Below are 25,574 nucleotides of genomic sequence, written 5' to 3'. Positions count from 1 at the left end.
TGGTTCAAAGAAATGTCTCTTTCTTTCTACATTATATGGTTATATATGTTATACACATGTATATTGTTAAATGACAATAAACTTGACTTGACTTGATCTGGGCAGGGGGTACTGAAGCCTGAAGTCTCACAGCACCAGGTTCAAGGACTGCTGCTTCCCCCTCAAACATTAGGTTCTTGGGCCAACTGCCACTACCCTAATCACTGCTTCAGTATAGCAACACCATGACCACTTTAATCAACTTACAATACAATGGACTTTGTTCTTTTTGTGCTCCAGTTATGTTCTTCCCTGTAAAAATTGTGGGTCTTTTCAGAAAAATGGAAATCAAAGTGTCTGCTCCTAAACATATCCAACAACCTCTGCTGGAAGGGAGAGAATTTGGCCCAACTGTGATTATCTCACCTACTTGCTCAAATCATCACAGAGATGGAACAACTGTTGGGAGAGAAACCAGGAATCACCCACAGACCTTCAACCACTTCTCCACTTGGTCCAGGAACCAGGGAATTAACGTACGGTATTTATCTAATTTTCCATCCCTTCCTAGTTTATCCCTGCCTTTGGACCCTTTGCTCTGGTTTTCCTTGTATGACATTTCAATTAAATCAGTTTAGAGAAGAGAATCAGTTCACTGCAGGAAAATGAATCTCCAGGTAGCATATGATGACATATACATTCTTTGATAATAAACTTACATAAAACTTTATTCAACAAGCAGCAATCGGGAGTTGAATATAATTCTGAGAAAACCACAGTGAAACTCCATGTAGATCTGATGTTGAATGGAATGTTAAGCTAATGTAATGCTACGCCTGGTTTACAAACTATTTAGTGAAGTCCTCTAGACTCTAACAAGGTTGTGAGTCCCCAAAGTGAATACTGCATATAAAAACACGGGAGACTGCAAATAGCTTGAACCTGGAGCAACAAATAATCAGGTGGAAGAAATCAGCAGGTCAAGCAACAGCTGTGGGAAGAAAGGAATTGTCAACATTGAAGGTCGAAACTGAGAATTAGGATGAAACCCTGATGCATGGTTTTGGCCTGAAATGTTGATGGTTTCTTTCCTCCAACAGATGCTGATAGGCCTGCTGATTTCCTCCAGCAGATTGTTCGCTGCTTGAAAGACTGAATGTGTTTGAAACATGAAATAAAAGCAGAGGATACCAGAAACACCCAACAGGTCAGCGAGTATCTGTGGAGAAAAAAAAATAACTCTTCATGTTAGTGACTGTTAATATAAATCACAATGCTGTCATGGATGGGTCTCACAGTTCACATTCCCCAAGATGTCTGATCTTTCAAGTCACAGCTCTGCAGATGCTTGTATAGGAGAGCTCTACAAAAACACACAGACAGCCCAGTCAGCTGTTAATAGGAACCCAACTACAGCCACTGCTCTTCAACCCTCCAGCTGCAATGTAAATCTATGTGAACGTATTTGTGGACCTCCCTGGATTTTGGATAGAGATTCTCAAAGATTTATAAAGAAGATACAATAAAAAGATAAATCCAAACACTGATCCCTAAGGACATTTATAACCACAGATCCAGCCAGACCTCTCTAAAGATACATTTCTGGCACAAGTAAACCTAGGCAGCTTAAGAAGAACAGTACCCTGCCTCAGGCACCATGCCTTTGCATTCGTTGCACAGTGAGGCAATATAATTCTTCTGCAATACATGTTCAACTAGAAAGCAAAATTAACTGCCATGAATATTCTTTTTAGGCATTCACCGAATAAAACTAGTTGAAGCTACATCTTACTGTGATTATGTGTTATGATATAGTCCCCCTGGATTTTCAAGTGATGTAATTAATGTTGTTTCAGAAGTGTGGGGACATATGACGTTACAACTACGTGGTACATTCAGTGGCCATTTTATTAGCTACACCTGTACACCTGCTCATAAATGCAGATATCTGATCAGCCAATCAGGTGGCAGCAACTTAATGCATAAAAGCATGCAGACATGGTCAATGGGTTCAGTTGTTGTTCAGACCAAATATCGGAGTGGGGAAGAAATGTGATCTAAGTGACTTTGACCATGGAATGATTGTTGATGCCAGACAAGATTGTTCACGTCCTCAGAAACTACTGATTTCCTGGGATTTTCACACACAACAGTCTCTAGAGTTTTCAGAGAATGGTGCAAGAAACAAAACAAAACATCCAGTGAGCGGCGGTTCTGTATGTGAAAATGCCTTGTTGATGAAAGACGTCAGAGGAGAATGGCCAGACTGGTTCAAGCTGACAGGAAGGTGACAGCAACTCAAATAACCATGCATTTTAACAATGGTGTGCAGAAGAGCATCTCTGAATCAACAACACAACAAACCTTGAGTGGATGTGCTACAGCGGCAAAAGACCACAAACATACAAGAACCACTTTATTATATACAGGAAATACCTAATAAAGCAGCCCTTGAGTGTGTATGCAGGGAAATCCTAAAACATTCATTAAAGGGCAATATCATCAAGCTTCCTTCCGGTGGAATAAACGATTGAGATCTAGTTAGACAGCAGAAAAAGTCATTACTTCAGTTAGCTCACAGCAGAGGTAAAAATTAAAGTGTTGAATTGTTAACGCCTCACTGCTCGTCTTAAAAGTTACCGGTTCAACCCCAACTCCGGCTGTCAAATAAATGATGAACACTTCAGTAAATACTCCAGCAGAGAAGCAGAAATTGCTCTAAATGCCTTTTCCACGTGCCACGCAGAATGGTTCAATCTCATTGAATAAAGAGGTGGCAAGTCCTGACTGTGTTCTCTTTAAGCAAACTCAGCAGAAGCAGACGCACTAGCCTTCGTCCCTGTATATATATGATCACGTCATTTTCTTAAATGGTTGCAACAATCATTTTTGTGAAGTGCTTTGCGATGTGATGAAGAGGGCTACATAAATACACAGCATTCACATTTCTTGAGGCACAGCAACAGAATACAATTAGTTTTCTTCAACTACACAACACACTTCTTTAGTGAGTTAAACATCTTAATTCCGCTGTTGGATACAGAACCTGCCAGGGCCAGCTATCAGGAAATAATATTTATTCACCGAGGTACCAAGCATATTGTGGGATTCTAGAGACATGTGGGAGGATTCATATTCATTTTTTTTCACAGTACAACTCAGCTCTGTAAAACCAATTAAAGCTGTATCAGGGCCACTTTGTCATTAAATCGGATTTTGTCCCATTATTTTATTATTCATTTATCTAAGTAATGTATGGAGATAATTTACTAATTATTTCATTAAATTCCATCTACATACTTAACTCTTTAGTTGTCCCTTTTTGAAATATTCACCTTGTCTTCATTGTGAATTTTCTACCAACAAGTGACATCATTAAGTGTGCTTGTAAAGTGAGAGTAATCTAAAAGAAATACTCTTTTTCCGCAGTCTGATTAATTACTCCAAAGTCAGGTATATCATGGATTAAATGCCCAGCAAATCTCCCTCTGCTTTGGTCCATCAAACACTTTCAGGGCAAAAATAGCCTGAAAAGAGAAAAGTTCCATTTGCTCTGTCCCACCAAACACTTTCAGGGTAGGTACAGGATGGGTCAGGTAATGGTTAAGCTCTGACCTGCCAGGCACGTCTTTCTCCTCTGCATTCTACAGCCTCTACATTCTTTGGTCTAGATTCCTTCATCTATATTTCTACTCTCTAACTTATTGACTAGATGCCTTTGTTTCCTTTTCATTTCATGGTCATCTCAGTTTTATTCTGTCAGAGACATTCACCTCCATTACCCTACCTGAGGGTTAACAAGCTTCATTTGTTTCCATCCCTGTTCTGATGAAGTGTCTTTGGCCAAAATGTTAACTGTTTCTGTCCCCACCTATGCTGTCTGGCCTGCTGAGTATTTTCAACATTTTATTTTTTCATTATCAGCAAATAAACTCTTCTCAGTATTCCAATCGCAAACAAGAGAAAACCTGCAGATGCTGGAAATCCAAGCAACACAGACAAAATGCTGGAGGAACTCAGCAGGCCAGGTAACACCTGTGGAAAAGAGTACAGTCAACGCTTCGGGCTGAGACCCTTCTCGGTATTGGTGCATTAAATAATCTCAGGGCAGGTATAGGATGAGTTAGATGAAAAATGAAATATAATTTCCATATCTTCTACTCTCTCGCTTGATGATAGATTGTCTCATCCAGCAATAGGATCGTTTTTTTGTGTTTTTGGCTACCCTCATGAGAACCATTTACCTGCTCAAGCTAGAATTTCTTCTGATACTGTTAGACAGCCAGTGAAGTGTTATATTTATAAAATAAGCTTCATAACGTTTTCTCAGGATTTTTGTTCAATTAAAATAAAGTGTAATCCTTTCTCTGCACACATTTTCTCTCCACTGTGTATGAAACAACACTTTAATAGAAAGAGATATGGCTTTTTATACCTGATATCCAGGTAACCACAGAAGAAGAGGAGTTCTGAATGTCTATTTTCAGGCTTCATCTCCATTGGTAGAGAGAGGCCAGCGGAGGGCTTGGGGAGTGGGGAGGGTAGTGGAGGTCAAAGCAAGGGATAAGACAGAAAGAATAAAAGCAGATTCTGCACTACCGTGAGGATAATGAGAAGTAGTTAATTACAGGACTATCAATCCAAAGACCTGAAGCAAGAGCATCTCCACCTAGGGACTGGCAGTGACGTATTTACTTTCTTTACAGGTTACGAGATATCAAGGGGGATAGAGTTGTCTGTTAGACATCAGGTGAGAGACCCCTCCAGCTGTCTATCTACCCGTATGTCAGGTTCCTCACCTCACCCTCTGAACTTAATGGGGAGTTATAACCAAAGTTTCTATGACAAGTTCTGCCATCCTGCTATCAAAACGTCGATTATAATCGATACCTGTATCGAGAAGAGTTTATTCATCATATATGCTGGGAAAGCACTAGATTCTTTTTTTTTAAACGGGGAGTTATTCCCAATGTTCCAGCTGAAGTTTCCTACTATGCAAGTCAGCCGAGGTTTGTTGGAATGGTGGGAGCGTCCTCTCCTCCAGGCGTCAACTCTCGGGTTAGAGAATTTACCAGCAGACTTGAAGAGTTTCAGTTTGGTTACCTGCACTTCAGAAAGTGAAACTTACTTTGCAATTGGCATTTGGACTGCACCCTCTGAGACCGAATGTTAATTGTATTTTAAAACATAGAGCATAGAACTCAGCCCTTTCGGACCATTGTGTTGTGCCAACCTTTTAACCTACTCCAAGAACAATCTAGCCATTTCTTGCCACGTAGCCCTCCATTTTGCTTTGATCCTATCTAAGAATCTTTTAAACCTGCCATCACATTTTATGTAAAAACCCAACCTCTGCCATTCCCTCTCCTATACTTTCCTCCAATCACCTTAAAACTATGTCCTCTCATATTAGCAGTTTCCACCCTGAGAAAAGGTCTCTGGTGTTTACCCCAGCTACGTCTTTTATCATTTTGTGATGGTTGCCCATTGTGTTCATGATGATGGTTGGCCTTCTGCAGCTCGTCAGTTATGGATCGAAGGTGGCTGTGGAGTCCAGGTCTCGTGCAGCAAACTGGCTCACCGTGACGGTAGAGGAACTGGCCTGAGTCAACTGGAGGAGCTGCTGCTGCTGCTGCTTTCCATCACTCTCAAGCCGCCCAGCTGGTCTGCAGGACACCTCTCCTCAAAGATGTCGTGGGCGTGTCCTGTCAAGGTACACCATCCAGTCCTGCCTTACGCACACTGTGCCAGCTGCTTTGGAGTAAGTCCGGCATACGTGACATTAGCTTTCACACAATCTTTCAACCTCTTGCGAAGCCCGCCTTGATTCCTTTTGCCCCAAGGTAGGTCGCCATACAGTAGCTGGCTGGGGACTCTGAGTCCGCCATGCGTATGACAAGACCTGTACATCAAAGCTGGGCTTTCAGGGTCAGGGCCTTGATGCTGGTGGTCTCTGCTCCATCAATGACTTCCTGGTTCGTGACTTGGTCCTGCCAGCAGATGTCTAGGATCATCTAATACACTTCCATCTCTCATCCTCCTTGGCTCCTAGCTTTCTGAACCTATCCTGAAAAGACATGCTCTCAGATCTAGGCAACATCATGGTAAATCTCCTCTGAATCCTCCTTAAAACATCCACATTCTTCCTGCAATGAGGTGACCAGAACTGAACCCGAAACTCCCAAGTAGCCAGAGTTTTATAGAGCTGCAACATTACCACACTATTCTGTGTTTAGAATTAAAATACTTGGCCTTTTGGTTCACAGAAGTGTTCTTACACCAAAAAAAACATTTCACTCTCTTTCTGGGTAATCTTCACATCTCATGAATCAGAATCAGAATCAGGTTTATTATCACCAACATGTGACATGAAATTTGTTAACTTAGCAGCAGCAGTTCAATGCAATACATAATATAGAAGAAAAAAAACATAATAATAATAAATAAATAAATTACAATATACATATATTGAATAGATTAAAAAATTTGCAAAAATCAGAAATACTGTATATTTTAAAAAAGTGAGGTAGTGTCCGAGAGTTCAATGTCTATTTAGGAATCGGATGGCAGAGGGGAAGAAGCTGTTTGTGAATCGCTGAGTGTGTGCCTTCAGGCTTCTGTATCTCCTACCTGATGGTAACAGTGAGAAAAGGGCATGCCCTGGGTGCTGGACATCCTTATTAAAGGACGTGGCCTGTCCTGGGTACTTTGTAGGCTAGTGACCAAGATGGAGCTGATTAAATTTACAACCCTCTGCAGCTTCTTTCAGTCCTGTGCAGTAGCTCCTCCATATCAGACAGTGATGGAGCCTGTCAGGATGCTCTCCACAGTAGATCTATAGAAGTTTCTGAGTGCATTTGTTGACATGCCAAATCTCTTCAAACTCCTAATGAGTTGCTTTGAGAGCCACTGTCTTGCTTTCTTCATACCTACATCTTTCTGTTGGGACCATATTAGCTCCTCAGAGATCTAGACACCTAGGAACTTGAAACTGCTCACTCTCTCCACTTCTGATCCCTCTGTGAGGATTGGCATGTGCTCCTTCATCTTAACCTTCCTGAAGTCCACAATCAGCTCTTTCGTCTTACTGATTGAATGCCAGGTTGTTGTTGTGGCACCTTTCCACTAGTTGGTACATCTCACTCCTGCAGGCCCTCCCGTCACCACCTGAGATTCTACCAACAAAAGGTTGTATCATCAGCAAATTTATAATGGGAATTGAGCTGTGCCTAGCCACACAGTCAAGTGTATATAGAGAGTAGAGCAGTGGGCTAAGCACACACCCCTGAGGTGCACCAATGTTGATCGTCAGCGAGGAGGATATGTTATCACCAATCTGCACAGACTGTGGTCTTCTGGTTAGGAAGTCGAGGATCCAATTGCAAAGGGAGGTACAGAGGCCCAGGTTCTGCAACTTCTCAATAAGGATTGTGGGAAGAATGGTATTAAATGCCGAGCTATAGTCGATGAACAGCATCCTGACATAAGTGTTTGTGTTGTCCAGGTGGTCTAAAGCCTTGCGAAGAGCCATTGAGATTGCATCTGCCGTTGACCTATTGTGGCGATAGGCAAATTGCAATGGATCCAGGTCCTTGCTGAGGCAGGAGTTCAGTCTAGTCATGACCAACCTCTCAAAGCATTTCATCACTGTAGATGTGAGTGTTACCAGGTGATAATCATTAAGGCAGCCCACATCATTCTTCTAGGCACTGGTATAATTGTTGCCTTTTTGAAACAAGTGGGAACTTCTGCCTGTAGCAGTGAAAGTTTGAAAATGTCCTTGAATACTCCTGCTAGTTGGTTGGCACAGGTTTTCAGAGCCTTACCAGGTACTCCATCGGGACTTTTTGCCTTGCGAGGGTTCACTCTCTTTAAAGACAGTCTAACATTGGCCTCTGAGACAGAGATCACAGGGTCATCAGGTGCAGCAGGGATCTTCACTGCTGTAGTTGTTTTCTCTCTTTCAAAGTGTGCATAGAAGGCATTGAGTTCATCTGGTAGTGAAGCATCGTTGCCATTAATGCTGTCGGGTTTCACTTTGTAGGAAGTAATGTCTTGCAGACCCTGCCAGGGTTGCTGTGCATCCAATGTCACCTCCAACCTCATTTAAAATTGTCTCTTCGCCCTTGAAATAGCCCTCCGCAATTCATACCTGGTTTTCTGGTACAGGCCTGGGTTGCCAGACTTGAATGCCGCAGATCTAGCCTTCAGCAGACGGCGTACATCCTGGTTCATCCACGGCTTTTGGTTTGGGAATGTACAGTAAGTCTTTGTAGATACACACTCATCCACACAGGTTTTAATGAAGTCGGTAACAATTGCAGCACACTCATCCAGGTTCAATGATGAATCCCTGAATACAGTCCAGTCCACCAATTCAAAGCAGTCCTGTAGGTGCTCCTGTGCTTCCCTTGTCCAAACCTTCTTGGTCCCCACTGCTGGTGCTGCAGTCTTCAGCTTCTGCCTATACTCATGGAGTAGAAGTACAGCCAGGTGATCAGACTTCCCAAAGTGAGGGCGTGGAATAGCACGGTAGGCATTCTTGATGGCGGTGTAGCAATGGTCCAGTGTGTTGTTCCCTCTGGTATTGCAGGGGATCTGTTGTTGGTAGTTGTTCAGTGATTTTTTTCAGACTGGCCTGGCTAAAATCTTCCCAAAACAATGGTGAAGGCATTAGAGTGCTCTGTTTCGTGCATGTTGATCCCATTGATCAGATCATCTAAAGCCTGATTGACATTGGCCTGAAGTGGAATGTAAACTGCTACCAAAATGATCCCAGAGAACTCCTGTGGTAGGTAAAAAGGACAGCACTTAACTGCTAGATATTCCAGGTCTGGTGAGCAGAATTGGGACAGCACTGATATATTTGTGCACCAAGAAGAGTTGATCATGAGGTATACTCCTCCACCTCTGCTTTTGAGAGACGCTATACATCTATCCTGACGGTGTATAGTAAACCCATCAATCTAAATCGCTGCATCTGGTAGAGAAGGGGTTAACCAGGATTCCGTAAAGCAAAGGACACACACGGTCCAAATGTCCCTCTGATTCAGCACCCTAGCTCTGAGATCATTGATTTTATCCACCAGAGACTGCAAGTTTGCCAGCAAGATATTAATTACAGGGAGTTTAAAACCCCATTTCCTTAAGCGCACATGTAACCCCGCTCTGTACCTGTGCTTCCTCCGTGGTGTCCTACCTGGGCGCTTCCGACCACAATCGGTGTTGCTTCTGTCAGTTTTAAGCAGTGATAGTTTGTTTAAACGCATTAAGATATCTTTGATGACTGTACTGACCTTGGAAGCAGTTGTGCTTTTTTTTTCAGGACCACCATTTACTACTGAATATCTATCGCAGAGTATTTAATTATCACTCTTGACACAGACTGGGCCTTGAGCTGTGTATGAATGTTAGAACAGTGAGAGGTAGGGTTCAGTAATTGGTAGTAGAGAAAGAATTTGCACTTCAATATGCAATATTATGTATTAAATGCAGCAGAACTGTGTCCATCAGTTAGGTATCTTAGACTTTTAATATAAATTCCTATCTTGACAATACCTCTTCCCACCCTAATAGTTGTAAAAATGATATTCAGTTCCTCTGTCTCCACTGCATCTTTTCTATTGAGACCTTCTATTCCAAAACATCTGAGATGTCCTTCTTCAAAGAACAGTGTTTTCCATCTTGTACCAACAATGCCACCCTCACCCATATCTTCTCCATTTCCTGGACATCTGCTCTTACCCCTTCTTCCCAACACCATAATAGGGATGGTGTTCTGCTTGTTCTTACCAATCACCACACAAGATGCCACATCCAGCACATCATTTTCCATAACCTTAAACCAGATCCTGCCACTAAACACATCTTCCCTCTGCCCTCCAATCTCCACTTTCTACAAGGATAATTCTCCATGTGACTCCCTTATCCACTTGTCTTTCCTCACTTATCTCTGTCCTGGCACTTAACTCTGCAAGTGGGGCAAGTGCTACACCTGCTCCTTCACTTCCTCCCTCACCACCTTTCAGAGCTCCAAACAGTCCTTCCAGGCGAGGGAACAGTTCACCTGTAAGTCTGTCAGGGTCATCTAGTGCATTTGGTGCTCTTGGTATGGTCTCCATTAGGTACATCGGTGAGACCCGACGCAGGTTAGGGGATTACTTTGTCCACCACAACAGGCAGGATTTCCCAGTGGCCATTCATTTTAATTTTTCTCATTCCCCTTCTGACATGTTAATCCATGGCTTCCTCTACAGCCATGATGAGGCCACTCATGGCATATTCTGTTTGGGTAGCCTCCAACCTGCCAGCATGCAAGTGAATTTATCTAACGTCCAGTAATTTCTCCCCCTCCCACTTCTCTCTTTATCCATTCTGCATTCTGGCTCCCCTCTTACCCTGTCCTGCCCACTACCACTCTCTGGTGCCCCTCCTCCTTCCCTTTCTCCTATAGTCCACTCTCCTCTTCTACCAGATTCCTCCTCCTTCTGCCCTTTACCTTTTCTACCTATCACTTCCCAGCTTCTCATTTCAACCCCCTCCCTTCCCCTCAACTGGTTCACCTCTGACCTGCCAGCCAGTACGCCTTCCGCTCCCCCATCTTCTTATTCTGGCTTCTTCCCCCTTCCTTTCCAGGCATGATGAAGGGTCTCGACCTGAAACATTGGCCATTCCTTCCCCTCCATTGACACTGTCTGAGCTGCTGAGCTCCTGTGTTGCTCTGGATTTCCAACAACTATAGAATCTCTTATGTTTAGGAGAAAGAGTAGGCTGTCAGTCTTTCTGACCTGCTCTCCCATTTAGTAATATCACTGCAACATCAGCTTTGTATTGCCTTCTGTCATTATTACCCTTTCACCTCTTTGCTGATCAAACACGATCAACTTCTGCCTTAAAACAATTAAAAAGACTTAGCTTCCACTGGGCTGTGATGAAGAGTTGCAAAAACTCACAATCCTCTGAGGGTGAAAAACAAACTGCCTCAACTCTGCCTTAGTTGGATGACCCTTTGCTTTTAACCTGACCCACAGGTCTGGTTTCTCCCGTAAGTGGAAACAGCCTCTGCAAAATCCCCCTCAAGTGTTATACATTCCAGTTAAGTTACCTCTCGCTCTGACTCCAACTAATACAAGCCCAGCCTGCCCAATACTTCCTCGTAAAATAATATGCCCCTCTCAGATTTATCTGGGCTGCTTCCTATGAATTAACATCATTCCTTAAATAAGCATATTATAAACAGCAGGGTTTCATCAATGACCTGTCTAACTATTCAATTCCCTTTGCAAACTGTTAGCTTTCCTCGTTGCATGCTCCTCCTGAACCTCAGCCCATGAACTAGGACATCCAGATCTTTCCACGACCCACAGATTTGACTTTATTATTTTTCTTGCCAAAATCAATGTTTTATTTTTCTCACTTGCGTGCCAGTAATTTGCATTTCCATTTAAACTCCCTTTGTCCTTTTATAACCTCATTACATCTTCTTTACAACTTACTTTGTGTTATCAGCAATTTTTGCAAGTACGTCTTTGGTACCTTTATCCCAGTCAATACCCAGTACCCACCTCTGTGCACGTAACTTCATGTATATTGCCAACCTGAAAAAGACTCATCTACACTTTCTTAGCATCCTTCCATCCACACCCTTATGTTGCCTCCTATACCATGAGCTTTTATTTTCTGCAGTAATTTTTGATTTGGAATTTTATCAAATACCTTTGGGAAGTGTAAATCTCATATATCTACCAGTTCCACTACAGATGTTACTTACTCAAAGAACTCAATAAATTGGAGTCAAAGTCACACAGCACAGGACGGGCCTTTTGGCCTGTTAACTCTATGTCAATCTTTATCTACCTATCCCGTTAACCAGCACCCAGTCTGTCACCTTCTATGCCTTCATAATTTGAGTGCTCATCTAGATATCTCTTAAGTGTTCTGAGAGTACCTTCCACCCATTCAGATAGGGCGTTCTAGATTCCAGCCACCCTCTGAGTGAAAAAAATCTTTCTCTGACCCCCTCTGAACTTTCCCATATCCTACATCTTTGTCCGCTACTTGTTGATGCCTTCAGTACAGCAATGTTTTTCACAATGTATCTGTTGTTTATATCATTCAAAATGTATAAGATCTTTTTTATAAATCAAACAGAATTTTCTATTCACAAGATCATGTTGACTCTGCCTGATTACCTTGAGATATGCTAATTGCTTTGATACAACATCTTTGATAATAACTTCTAACATTTTCACATATGAGATGTTACGCTAATTGCCTGTGTTTTCCCATTAGCTGTTGTTTTACATTTCTGAATAAAAGGTTTCATTGGAATAAAATGGATCATTGAATCAAGGAACTAAACGGAATGAATTAGTATCTCAAAAATGGGTATCCAGGAAGGCAGGATGAGTTGCAACATTTGCATATTGTCCACTGATGCACACAATAAACTTTGGTATAACATACAAGAGAAAATCTGCAGATGCTAGAAATCGAAGTAATACACACAAAATGCTGGAGGAACACAGCATCTATGGAAAAGAGTAAACAGTTGACGTTTCAGGCCGAAACCCTTCATTAGGACTGGAGAAAGAAGATCAAAAGTCAGAGTAAGAAGGCTGGGGGAGGAGAGGAAGAAGTACAATGTTGTAAGTGATAGGTGAATCGGGGAGAGGAGGAAGTAAAGAGCTGGGAAATCGATTGGTGAAAGAGATCTAGAGAAGGGGGAATCTGATAGGAGAGGACAGAAGGCCATGGAAGAAAGGGAAGGGGGAGGAGCACCAGAGGGAGGTGATGGGGTGATGGGCAGGTAAGGAGATAAAGTAAGAGAGGGAAATGGGTATGGAGAATGATGAAGGGGGGGGGGGGGTAATTACCGGAAGTTCAAGAAATTGATATTCATACCATCAGGTTGGAAGCTGTCCAGGTGTTACCCATCTGACCTGAATGTGGCCTCGTCACGGTAGTGAAGGAGGCTATGGACTGAAATGTCAGAATGGGAATCAGAAGTGGAATTGAAATGGGTGGCCGCCGGGAGAACCTACTTCTTCCGGTGGACGGAGCATAGGTGCTTAGTGAAGCGGTCTCCCAATTTACATCGGGTCTCACCAATATACAAAAGGCTGCACCGGGAGCACCAAATATAGTAGATGACCGCAACAGACTCACAGGTGAAGTGTCATTTCCCCTAGAAGGACTGTTTGGGGTCCTGAATGGTAGTGAGGGACAAGGTGCAGCGGAAGGTGTGGCACTTGTTCTGTTTGCAAGGAAAACTGTCAGGAGGGAGATCAGTGGGGAGGGATTAATAGACAAGGAGTCATGTACAGAGTGATCCCTGCAGAAAATGGAAAGTGGGGGAGGGGGGTGAAGATGTGCTTGGTGTGGGGATTCGAGAGAATTACGTGCAGGATGCGGAGGCTGGTGGGGTGGTAGGTGAGGACAAGAGAAACCCTATCCCTGGTGGGATAGTGGGTGGATGGGGTGAGGGCAGGCATGTGTGAAATGGAAGAGATGCAGGTGAGGGCAGCATTGATGGTGGAGGAAGGGAAGCCCCTTTCTTTGAAGAAGGAGGACATCACACTAGCTCTGGAATAAAAAGCATCATCCTGAGAACCGATGCGGCGGAGACAGAGGAATTGGGAGAAGAGGATGGCACATGCTGATATAACTTTATACTTTATACTTTATTGTCGCCAAACAATTGATACTAGAACGTACAATCATCACAGCGATATTTGATTCCGCACTTCTCGCTCCCTGGATTACAAATATTAAGTATTAAAAATTAGTAAATATTAAAAATTTAAATTATAAATCATAAATAGAAAATAGAAAAATGGAAAGTAAGGTAGTGCAAAAAAACCGAGAGGCAGGTCTGGGTATTTGGAGGGTACGGCCCAGATCCGGGTCAGGATCCATTCAGCAGTCTTATCACAGCTGGAAAGAAGCTCAGGGTAGCAATTGGCATGCCTAAAATTGAGATACTGATTTACAAATCCGTAACACAGGGCCACATGCTTGCTCAACAGCAGAAGTAACACATAACAGGACTAAATCATCCCACAGAAATTAATTCAACCCTTTTACCGCAGTCCTACAATCCACAGGCAGCTTTGGAAAGGCTCTCCAAGAACATCCCCATCTTTGCTGCTGATAGGGCCCAGAGGGTGAGTATGGAAGATGAAGACAAAAACAGCTGTAACCCACTTTAGTGGGAGACATAGAGCTGCTGGTCAATCATGTCTCCCTCCTGAAGAACCCACCATTACGGTGGCAGGTTTTGGCCAATTAATTCACTTCTGGTAAATGATCACGATTGCTGAATATGAGAGTAGACAACAGCTACACCACACACGAGCAATATACAGCAGAGTCCATAGGCCGCTAGACAAACTGTTGCAGTCTAGTCACAACACTGGCATGACGTGTACCTGACAATGTGGAATACTTCCCAGCTACACAGACAAATCCAGTGCTGCTAATTGCTGCCCCCAGCAGACCTTCTTCAATAACTAGCAACGTGATGGAAAATGTTACTGACAGTGTCATCAGGAAAACCTCCTGACCAATAGTTTACTCACTGATGACTCCATCTGGATTTTACAGGGTTTGCTCAGCTCCAGATCTCATCATTGTCTTGGCTCAGACATTCTCAAAAGGGATGAAATGCAAGCAGAGCTGAGAACTACTGCCTTTGACCTTGACAGAATTTAACGGAGTGTCACATCGCAATGGTCGTGGGAATGAAGTAAGATAATGATCTTACTCCCTGGAGTCACACTTCCCACACTACTTAAAGCATTGGCTGTGAATGTAAGAATGAAACAGCATTACACTCTTTATTCTTGTAAATAATTCTTCTATTAAGAACGGCATTTATTTTGATTTTTTTTAAACTACAGGGGAACCCCCAAGTTTCCCCTGAAGACACCCACCATTTTGATTCATTTTCATCAAGTCTTAACCTTGGAATCAACTATCCAAGGTACCTTTACCAGGTGTATAGCCCCTTAAGAACATGACTCAACACTTTCTTGAAAGAACATATCACCAGGCTTGAAGACAGCTTCTATCCTGCTGTTATCCAACACATGAATGGACCTCTTGCATACTAATTTCAAAATCTACATTGTAATGGCCTTTGCAATTTCTCTGTCTACTTGTACTGCACTTTCTCTGTATCTATAACATTATACTCTGCATTCTATTTTTCCTTTTTACTACTTCAATGGATTTATGTATAAAACAATCTGTCTGGATGACAAGCTGTTAGGGCATATGAATATATGGTATATGGCATGGTATATAGGAGTATGGTACATATCAAATATTAATTTCAACAGCAACCAGTTTTCAGACCCAAATGTGAATTGTAGATTGATTTTAAAATGCAGCTCAGAACAATGGCGCTCTTGGAGCTGCAGACTGGGGTTGATTGCAAACCAAAAAACACCCCAATTGGCCTGAGATGTCTGCATCTGTATGAGTGCAGGCCAGAGTCATAGGAAACAAACATTCATATTGGGTGTCAGGAGTGTGGGTGTGAAGATCTAAGTGTGTGAAAACTATATGCAATTCAAAGGAAGCATTGTGGGCACATTGTCACTCTAGAATTGTCCTGCCGTTACCTTTGATCTTTAGCATATAAAAATGTTGTGTGGTATTGGGTCAGGGAGACGTCGACCATGAGTGTCTCCTTTGATGCCTGCTTGTTTTACTGAATGAAGACTTCTGTATCCACTAGCTTCAGTGTCTGTCCTGTGACTTCGATCACAGTCACAACAACACAAACAAAAGCTTTTCAGTGTACATATCTCAGCACATGTGACAGTAACTAATAAACCAAACCAAACCTCTTCTCAAAAAGCCATTAGAGATGGGCGATGAATGCTGGCCTTGCCACAACAGTTAAAAGTGAATAAAGAAAATATATTACTCTCTCCATATTATTTCAGTTGATTTCAGTTCAGACTAGAGAATGATTCTGGGATATTTACGTCTGCAGTCTGGTTAAACTCACTGTGATTGAGGAAGCCTTCATTTTATCGTGCCTACAGCTAATATTTTGTATTAAGCAATCTCAAATTTAACTTGCCAGATAGGAAAGCTCTACTCAGAGCAAAACTAAAGAGTAATTTCTAAGCATTGTGTATGTTTTCAACAATCTAATTGATACCCTATGGAGTCAGAACAATTGATCATCAGAACTTTCTCCAAGGACATTAACGGCACTTATTGTAATTAGGATGACAGATTCATTAAAGCAAGCAGTTTTGCAAGCTCTTGAGTGGTTTACAAATGTTAAAAGTAGTTAAGACTTTGAGATCGCATTGTTGTCATCCATTTAAACAATGCACAGAACTTCAAGCAACTAGATTCAGGATTATTAGCGGAAGAACACATTTATTAAACAGAAAAAGGGGGCCAAAGTAACCCAAGAAGCAGAATACAAAAAAAAAAGTGAGGTTAAGTAGCAAAAATATACTGTATTTGCAAATTGCTTGTTTTGTACCAGGATTTTAACATCATTATCTCTAGGAAAGATCAGCCCCTCCACTCCAGTAATCTGCTGGCAATTCAATAGGGCTGAACAACCATTTACAAAGCAAATCATTGCTTCCTTTGTCCTCAGTCCGCGTTTACCCTAGCCCTGCTATTCTCCCTACTCTGTCTATTGCTGTTTCTTTGCTATTCCTCTGCTCCAAAGTTCGTACATTTTGAGCTATCTCACACAGTGCATAGATCCAGAGAAAAGGGCCAGTATTCCCCAACATTGACCAGAGCTCCAATCAACAATGCCCAGAAAAAAGTTTAAAAATTATGCCAGTCAGAATATTGAGAAGAGTGCTTCCTTTTTGATTTCAGACAAACCCAAAAAAGTGTTCAATCTCATAGGCACTAAATGCCAGGCTGTGTTCAGTTGTTCTTCCTATCTGCAGGGTAGAGAGAGATTAAAAGAGTGTACTCCTTGCAAGCTCTTGAGTGGTTTACAAATGTTAAAAGTAGTTTGAGACACAGCAGCGATTGCATGCTGAGACTCATGACATGTGCATGTGCAACTTAATCATTGCATCATAATGAATCTTAAAAAGGGGCTGGGGGCGGTAACTGAGTGCCCATGGAATGGAGATGTTGAGGTGCTTGTGGGCATGCTATGTTGGTGCCAGAACTGTGGCGGACACTTGCGGACTGCCCAACACAATCCTCACCGATTTGATTTGACACAAAACGACACATTTCACTGCGTGTTTTGATGTACATTTGACAAATAAAGCTAATCTTTTTTAAAACGTTTTGTCAGCAGTTTGGCACACCTACATCCGAGAGGGCTGAGAGTTCCCAGTCTCCGGTCTGTAAGGGTTCCATGTGAAGTGTGCTCATAGGGTTTCCATCTGTTTATTTTTGGCCAGTGTAGTTCTACAGCACAAACTACTTTACTGTTTCCCACTAGTCACCCAGACAGCCCTGTGGATGGCTGGTATGAGACAATCAGAAGGACGAGCAGAGTTCTACGATGGGTGTGCTCCTGAGGTTGAAACAAAGTAATTAAGCTTTACCTTCCATTTAATTCTCTTGTCTAGCATTGACCGCCATCATCATAATCTCATTACGAGCTCCTCCAGCCCCCCCCCCCCAAAGAACTAACATGTATAAAGAAGATGCTGGCATTGGAGACAATCCAGAGGAGGTTTCATGAGAATGATCCCAGAATGAAAAGGGTTAATGTATGCTGAGTGTTTGATGGCTCTAGGCCTGAACTTTTTGGAGTTTAGAGCAAAAAGTGGGGATCTCATTGAAACCTATCAAATATTTAAAGGTCTAGATAGAGTGGATATGGGGAGGATGTTTACTGTAGTGGGGAGCCTAGTACCAGAGGGAAAAGCCTCAAAATACAAGGATACCCCTTCAGAAAAGAAGTTTGGAGGAATGACTTTAGCCAGAGGGCAGTGAATCTGTGGAATTCATTGCCACAGAGGGCTTTGGAGACAAGGGCATTGGGTATATTTAAAGTGAAGATTGATAGTCAGTATGTAAAAGGTTATGGGGAGAAGGCAGGAGAATGAGATTGAGAGAGATAATAAATAAGCTATATTGGAATGGGGGAGCAGAATTGATGGGCTGAATGGCCTTATTCTGCTCCTATGTCTTTTAGTCTAAAGAGCTACAAGTATTCAACTCTCAGGAGAGTCATCGAGGAGAGTAATACGATGCCATCAGACATTATCATCCCAAGACCTGTTCTTTTTCCCTTAATCCTGCCTTTACCCTCTGTAAAGGAATCAGAGTCATGTGAAGCCATGGGAGCAGGTGGTGGCTGGTCGTATGAGCAGCTAGTGCATATCACAAGTCCTGGTTATGCGATCACTGACACCAGGCAGACAATCTCTCAGTACTCTGAAGAGTATTGATAATGGCTGAGGTCACCTGTCTTGTAAAGACACTGCCCAGAAGAAGGCAATGGCAAGCCACTTCTGTAGAAAAATTTCCCCAGAACAATCATAGTCATGGATAAGAACAGAATAGTCCACGTCACACAACACAGCACAAAATGACAAAGAATCTCCATAAATCGTGTGGATTGACTGGACGGATTATCAGTCAAGGCCTTCTTCAGACAAGAAGCAGGCCCTGGGAGAACTTCTTATTTAGAGAAAGGCCCTGACTGATAATTATCAAAATTATAATATTAGAATGAGCAACTTTTGAAAATGGAAGATCACTGAACGTCATCCAGTAGTGGACAATAATGGGATAACAAAGGGCAGTAATGAAATGCTATACGAATAGGACCGAGTGGAGGAAGGAGGTCGAAAACCAGTCAGGAAGATCGGAGAGGAGCAAAGGGTGGAGAAAAATCCCTCTGCTGTCTGTAAGGAGTTTCCACGCTCTCCCCCGACCGCCAGGAACTCCAGATTCCTCTAATAATCCAAAAATGTATGGGATAATTAGTCATAGTGTAGTATTGTTGGGCTGGAACTGCCCACTACAGTGTTGCATCTCTAAATAAAAGTAAATTAATAAATGAAGCTACCAAGGGTAACGAGAGAACATGGGAAAAGATTTTGATAAGGTATCAGGGAATATAAAAGTCATCCATCAGCATTTAAACAATGAGACAGCAGTAAGAGGGAAGTGAGGCTGGGAGATCAAAAGGTAATCAGAATGCTGAATAATTAAAGGAACGTAGAATATTAAAGGCAAATCTTGTTGAATAACTTGATTGGCTTTTTGGTGAAGATTGATAATGGTAATAAAATGGACGTAAAATTTTGGAAAGTATTTGACAAAGTCTGATTCAGAAAGCTGGTTATGAAAACTGAAGTCCATGGACTCAGAGGACCTGTGGACTGTGGACAGGAAGCTGGCCCAGGTATAACAGTAAAACAACGCTAAAGATTTGCTTTTCTAAATAAAAGGAAGAAGATAAGAACGTGATGATACTCCTCAATGTTAAGCAATTCAACCATTTGTTATGCATGTACGTCTCTACCAAGGGAGGTGTAAGGTGCTCCTTCCCTCTGCTAGCCTGGAGGTCGACCTTGGGCAAGGTGTAGCACCTGCATAGTCCCCCCATTCAGGGTCACGTGAAGCCATGGGAGTTGGTGGTGGATGGTCGTATGAGCAGCTGATGCAGATCACAGGTCCTGGTTATACAACCACTGACACCAGGCAGACAATTTCTGAAGAGTATTGATAATGGCTGGGGTCACCCATCTTGTAAAAACATTGCCCAGAAGAAGTTTATAGCAAATCACTTCTATTGAAAAGTTTGCCATGAGCATGGTCATGGAAAGACCTGATCACCTACATCATACGACACAGCAATAAGGAACAAATGATATATTCACATACGCTCACATACTCTTATTGCCGCCTTTACCTATACACCTGCAAATATCTAATCAGCCAATCATGTGTCAGCAACTCAGTGCCTAGAAGCATGCAAACTTGGTCAAGAAGTTCAGCTGTTGTTCAGACTAAACACCAGAACACGGAAGAATGGTGATCTAAATGACTTTGACCATGAAATGATAGTTGATGCCAGACAGGGAGATTTGAGTATCTCAAAAACTGCAGATCTCCTGGGATTTTCACACTCAACAGCCTTTAGAGTTTACGGAGAACGGTGTGAGAAACAAACAACAGCTACTGAGCGGCAGTTCTGTGGGTGAAGACACCTTGTTAATGAGCGAGATCTGAGGAGAATGGCCAGACTAGTTCAAGCTGACGGGAAGGCGACAGCAACTCAAATAACCATGCGTTACAACAGCAGCGTGCAGGAAAGCATCTCTGAATGCACAATATATCAAAACTTGATGTGCATGGGCTACAGCAGCTGAAGGCTATGAAAATACACATCGAGGAAACATCTAATAAAGTAGCCACTGAGTGTATATTTCTTGATAAATCAGTGATCGTTCAGAAGAGCAAAAGGATATTGCATTGAGACTTGCAAAATGATTAAAGGCCTTGTCTGGCTGAATGCAGAAAAGATGTTTCTCCTGTCCAAGAAACCTCAGAACCAGAATCAGAATCAGTTCTGCTCTCATTGACATACTGTGCAAAAGTCTTAGGCACCCTAGCTATAATTATGTGTCTAAGTCTTTAGCATAGTACTGTATATTGTGAAATCTGTTGTTTTGAGGGAGCAGCACAGGGCAATGCATGGAAAAAATACTATAAGTGACATTAAGAAATACCAAAAATAAATAATTAATGCAAAAAGTGAGGCATTGCTCATGGTTTCATGGTCCATTCAGAAATCGGATCACAGACAGAAAAAAAAACTGTTCCTAAAATATTGAGTGTTCTCAGGTTCCATCTCCTCCCTGATGGTAGTTATGAGAAGAGGGCATGCCCTGAAGGTCCTTAATGATGCATGCCACCGTCCTGCGGCATTAACTATTGAAGGTGTCCTTGCTGGTGGGGATGGTTTGTGCTCATGAAGGAGCTGGCTGAGTTTACAACCCTCTGCGGCTGTTTCTGATCCAGTGCATTGGCCCCTCCACACTGGACAGTGATGCAAGCAATCAGAATGCACCCCAAGGTACATCTGTAGGAATTTTCTAGAGCTTTTGGAGACATACCAAATCTCCTCAAACTTCGAATGAAATATAGCCACTGCCATGCCTTCTTCGTAACTGCATCAATACGTTAGGCCCAGGATAGATCCTCAGTGATGTTGACACCAAGAACTTGAAACTGCGCACCCTTTACACCACTGACCCTCGACGAGGACTGGTGTGTGTTCCCTCAACTTCCCCTTCCTGAAGTCCACAATCAGTCCCTTGGTCTCACTGATGTTGAGTACAAGGTTGGTTTTGCTACACCACTCAACCTACCTATCTATCTCACTCCTCATGATGCCTCCTCATTACTATCTGAGGTTCTATCAACAACAGTTGTATCGTCGGCAAATTTATAGATGGCGCTTGAGTACAAATCAGTGAGCGTAAGATGGCGGCATGCTCGGACGCAGCAGCCACCCTGGGTCCAGTCAAAGGAGTATTTGTTTGTCTTTTACATTTTTTTATGATCCCAAGTCGCTGCTGGATGCTAAGTACATCAAGCACTGTTCGGACTATCCCATCAGCAAGTTGCTCCATAGTGATGGAGTTGGACTTATTGCACAATGTTCTTGTGTTATCGCCTGGACTCATTGTATTGAGATCGTGCCTGGTGCGAGTGATTGTCTCAGACATTTCTATTGTGATTGCAAGACCCTGTTGGACATTGGCAATGTACACTGCAAGCCCCGTTCACTGGTTCATTGGCAAGACCGATAGCGGGGGATCTGCGATGCCTCGGTTGTGGCAGGGACTAGGCCCTCACCACGGGGTCATCTGTTGCAGTCACCCAGGAGGGGAGATGCCGTAGGATGTGTGGGAGAGAACAGAGGCCTCTCTGAGCATACTGGAATCCAACTGGGTCAGAGGCTAGCCTTTCTCGTAGGTGCTACCGTCTGGTGTTCGCTTGGTGTGAAAACAATCTAAATTCGGACAACTTACAAAAACAAGAAATTCTTCAAATGCTGGAAATCCAAAGCAACACACACAAGATGCTAAAGGAACTCAGCAGGTCAAGCAGCATCTATGGAAATGATCAAATGGTTGATATTTTGGACTGAGATCCTTCTTCAGTCAATGTTCCGGGCCGAGACCCTTCTTCAGGACAATTTACCATCAATCTACAGTTATGCTACTCAGGCACTTGGGCTATATATTTTTCTTTCTTTGTATGTTTTCCTACAATCATAACCATACATACTATATGTGCTATATGCAGTGTGCTGTGTGCTGTTGACAATGTGTTTTGCACCTTGGCCTTGGAGGAATGCTGTTTCATTTGGCTATATTCATGTATGAATCATAATTAAACTTGAACTTGGCCTAGCCACAGAGTCATGAATGTAGAGAGAGTAGAGTAGTGAGCTGACCACCCATCCTTGGGGTGTACTTGTACTGTCAATGAGGAGAAGATGTTATTTCCAATCTTGCCCGACTGTAGTCTCCAGATGATGCAGTTGCACAGGGAGGTCCAGTTACAGAGGCCCAGGTTTTGAAGCTTGTTAATTAGTACTGAGGGGAATGATACTGTTGAACATGGAGGTGAATCAATAAACAACAGCCAGATGTAGGTAATGTTGTTGTCCAGGTGGTCCAGGCTGAGTGGAGGGACAGTGAGATTACACCCATTGTAGATCAAATGCAGTGATAAACAAATTGCAGTGGGACCAGGTCTTTGCTTTGGCAGGAGTTAATTCTAACCTTGGCCAATCTCACAAAGCACTTCATCACAGTAGATGAGAGTGCTATTGAGTGACAGTCATTAAGGCAGTTCACGCTGCTCTTCTTTGGCACCAGTATGATTAATGCCCTTTTGAAGCAGATGGGAGCCACCTACCACAGCACTGAGAGATTAAAGATATCCTTGAACATTCCAGCCAATTGGTTGGCACAGGTTTACAGTGCCCTGTCAAGTACACCGCTGGGACCTAATGCTTTGCAAAAGTTCACCCTCTTGAAAGACGTTCTTTCATCAGCTTCTGAGACAGATATCACAGGGTCACCAGATGCTGCAGAGATCTGCTCAAGTCTAATCTTATTCTCCCTTTCAAAGTGTGCATACCATTGATTTAGCTTATCAGGGAGTGAAGCATCACAGCCATTCATAATGTTATGTTTTGCCTTGGAGGAAGGAATAGCCTGCAAATCCTACCACAGCTGATGTGCAACCAATTCTGTCTCTAACTTCATCCAGAATTGCTTTTCGCTCTCTAGGTAGCCTTCCATTGGTCATAACTGGACTTCTTGTAGAGTACTGGATATATGGTCTTGAACACCACAGATCTAGCCCTCTGATGACTTCTATGAATCTTATGATTCATCCATGACTTCTGGTTGGGATATGTTCAGGATGCTCTCAAGGGCACACTCTCATCCACACAGGTCCTGACAAGGTTGGTGACAACTAGGGCACATTCATTCACATCCAACGATGAATCCTCAAATATTGTCCAGGACTGATTCAAAGCAGTCCTGTAAGTGTCACTCCACTTCTATTCACCATACCTCTGTGACCCTCATCACTGGTGCTGTGGTCCTCAGTCTCTGCCTGGATGCTGGGAGTAGAGGAGCCAGGTGGTCAGACTTGCTGAAGTGAATGTATGGGATGGCATGATAAGCATCCTTGATGGTGGTGTAACAATGGTCAAGTGTGTTGGCTCCTATGATTCCATAGGAGATATGTTGGTAGTAGTTTACCAGAGGAATTCCCCTACAATGATTGGGAAGACATCAAGCTATGTTGTCTCCTGATTGCTGACTTTGGTGCTCAGCTCCTCCAGTGTCAACCTGATGCTCGTCAGGGGTGGAATGCACATTACAAACAGGATGACAATGCAAAACTCCCTCAGCAAATACAATGCTTGACTGCTAAATGTTCCAGATTGGGGAAGCAGAACTGATATAAAACCACCATGTCTGTGCGCCATGAGTCAATCATGAAAGCAAATGTTGCTACCCTTCTCTTTACCTGGTATAAATGCCCAGTCCATGTGTGGAAGCTGAAGTGCTTTATCCAGGATGTTCATAGGGCAAGCCATGTCTCTGTGAAGCAAAGTATGCAGCAGTCTGGTACTGCAGTGTAGCTCAATTTTATTTTCTCAAGACTGTACATTAGCTGGAAGGGCGGTAGGGAGTAGGGGGTTAGCCATTTAGTGCTGAGAGGGGAAGAACTTCCTTTATTCAAAAGGTAGTGCACCTTTGGAATTCTCTACACCAGAAGACTGTAAATGCATAATCTTTGAATTCATCTAAAGCAGGGGTTCCCAACCTTTTTTATGTCATGAACTCTTACCATTAACCAAGGGGGTCTATGGCCACCAGATTGGGAAGCCTGATCTAAATTGTCCATTCTAGACTTTAAACTAATCAAGGGACATTGAGATAGTGCAGGAAAATAGTGCTGAGGTGAGAAATCAGCCACTATCTTGACGAATAGGAGAGCAGTTGTGAGTGTTTGGAACTAGAATCTAGTTTCAGATTCTGGTCACTGGACTCATTGGAGATATGAACGCATTGGAGAGGGGGCAGAAAAGGTTTACTGAAATGGTTCCAGGATTAAAAGACTTCAATTCAAGGATTGATTGGAAAAGCTAGGGTTGTTCTTTTTGGAGCAGACAAGGTTGAAAGAAGATTTAACAGAGGCATGAAAGATCATGAATGGTTTAGGAGGGAAGCAATTCCCATTAATGGAGGGGTCTAGGACTAAAGGACATAGATTTAAAGTAATCGACAAAAGATCCAGGGCTGATGTGAGGATAAACTACACAGTGAAGCTTTGGATCTGGAAAGAATTGACTTGATGTGTTAAGGGTACAAATTTGACTGGCTATATTGCGGAGTGAATTCCAACAAAAAAAATGGATATGTGGAAGACAAAACAGACAAAACTGCTGAACAACAATTAAGTTGTGGTCATTTTCAAAAGTCAGTGGGCATATTCATTTCTGGGGGAAAAGAAAAACACTTTCACTTCCCTTAGTAATTTTTACAATTTTCCAAAAAACATTTGAATCACATTATTAAATCATGTCTGTAGTGTGCCTGAACAGCTTTTTGTTTTTTCCAGAATGCACATCCCTCAGTGAACCTCATTTTGCTGCTCCATTCTAGAAATCTAATTGGTTTGTCTGACAGGATCTGGAGAAAAATTGGGTTAGACGGGGTCTGAGGTTGGATGACAGGACAACAAGCACAGGGAGTGACTGAAGTGGAGGCATAAACCCCAGAAGCAGAGAGTTTAGAAACCCTAGAATCTGGAGCCAGTCAGACCAACTGAACCATTGATGTTGATGCCTGATGTTGTGGATCCTCACTTTCTACATCGTTGTAAATTAGGTGGGTCCTTAGAAGGAGATAAATACCTAAAGGTAAAAGAGACATTTAAGATCCAAGAACTGGGACAATGCAGATGACTGAAGTGTTTTACAAGGATCCAGTGCAGACAATGGGCTAAATGTTCTTCTCTGTTGTATCAAGTCTTAGGAGTTAAGAAAACAATAAGATATTTCTGTGCATCACATGAGGATTTCC

The 25,574-nt window shown here is 42.6% G+C and overlaps 1 protein-coding gene across 1 annotated transcript in view; it reads right to left on the bottom strand.

Annotated features, from left to right (window-relative positions):
• Positions 1-5,867, bottom strand: part of LOC140211882 (glutamate receptor ionotropic, delta-1-like) — a 993,352-nt gene extending 987,485 nt beyond the window's left edge. Inside the window, exon 1 of the mRNA XM_072282070.1 lies at positions 5,786-5,867. Coding sequence (XP_072138171.1) covers positions 5,786-5,867 — 82 coding nt within the window. The remainder of the gene's footprint in view (positions 1-5,785) is intronic.
• Positions 5,868-25,574: the final 19,707 nt, after the last annotated feature.

The sequence above is a fragment of the Mobula birostris genome, chromosome 18, assembly GCF_030028105.1.
Source record: "Mobula birostris isolate sMobBir1 chromosome 18, sMobBir1.hap1, whole genome shotgun sequence".
Lineage (NCBI taxonomy): Eukaryota > Metazoa > Chordata > Chondrichthyes > Myliobatiformes > Myliobatidae > Mobula > Mobula birostris.
The sequence above is the reverse complement of the archived record's forward strand: the minus strand, read 5'-3'. Positions and strand labels throughout refer to the sequence as shown.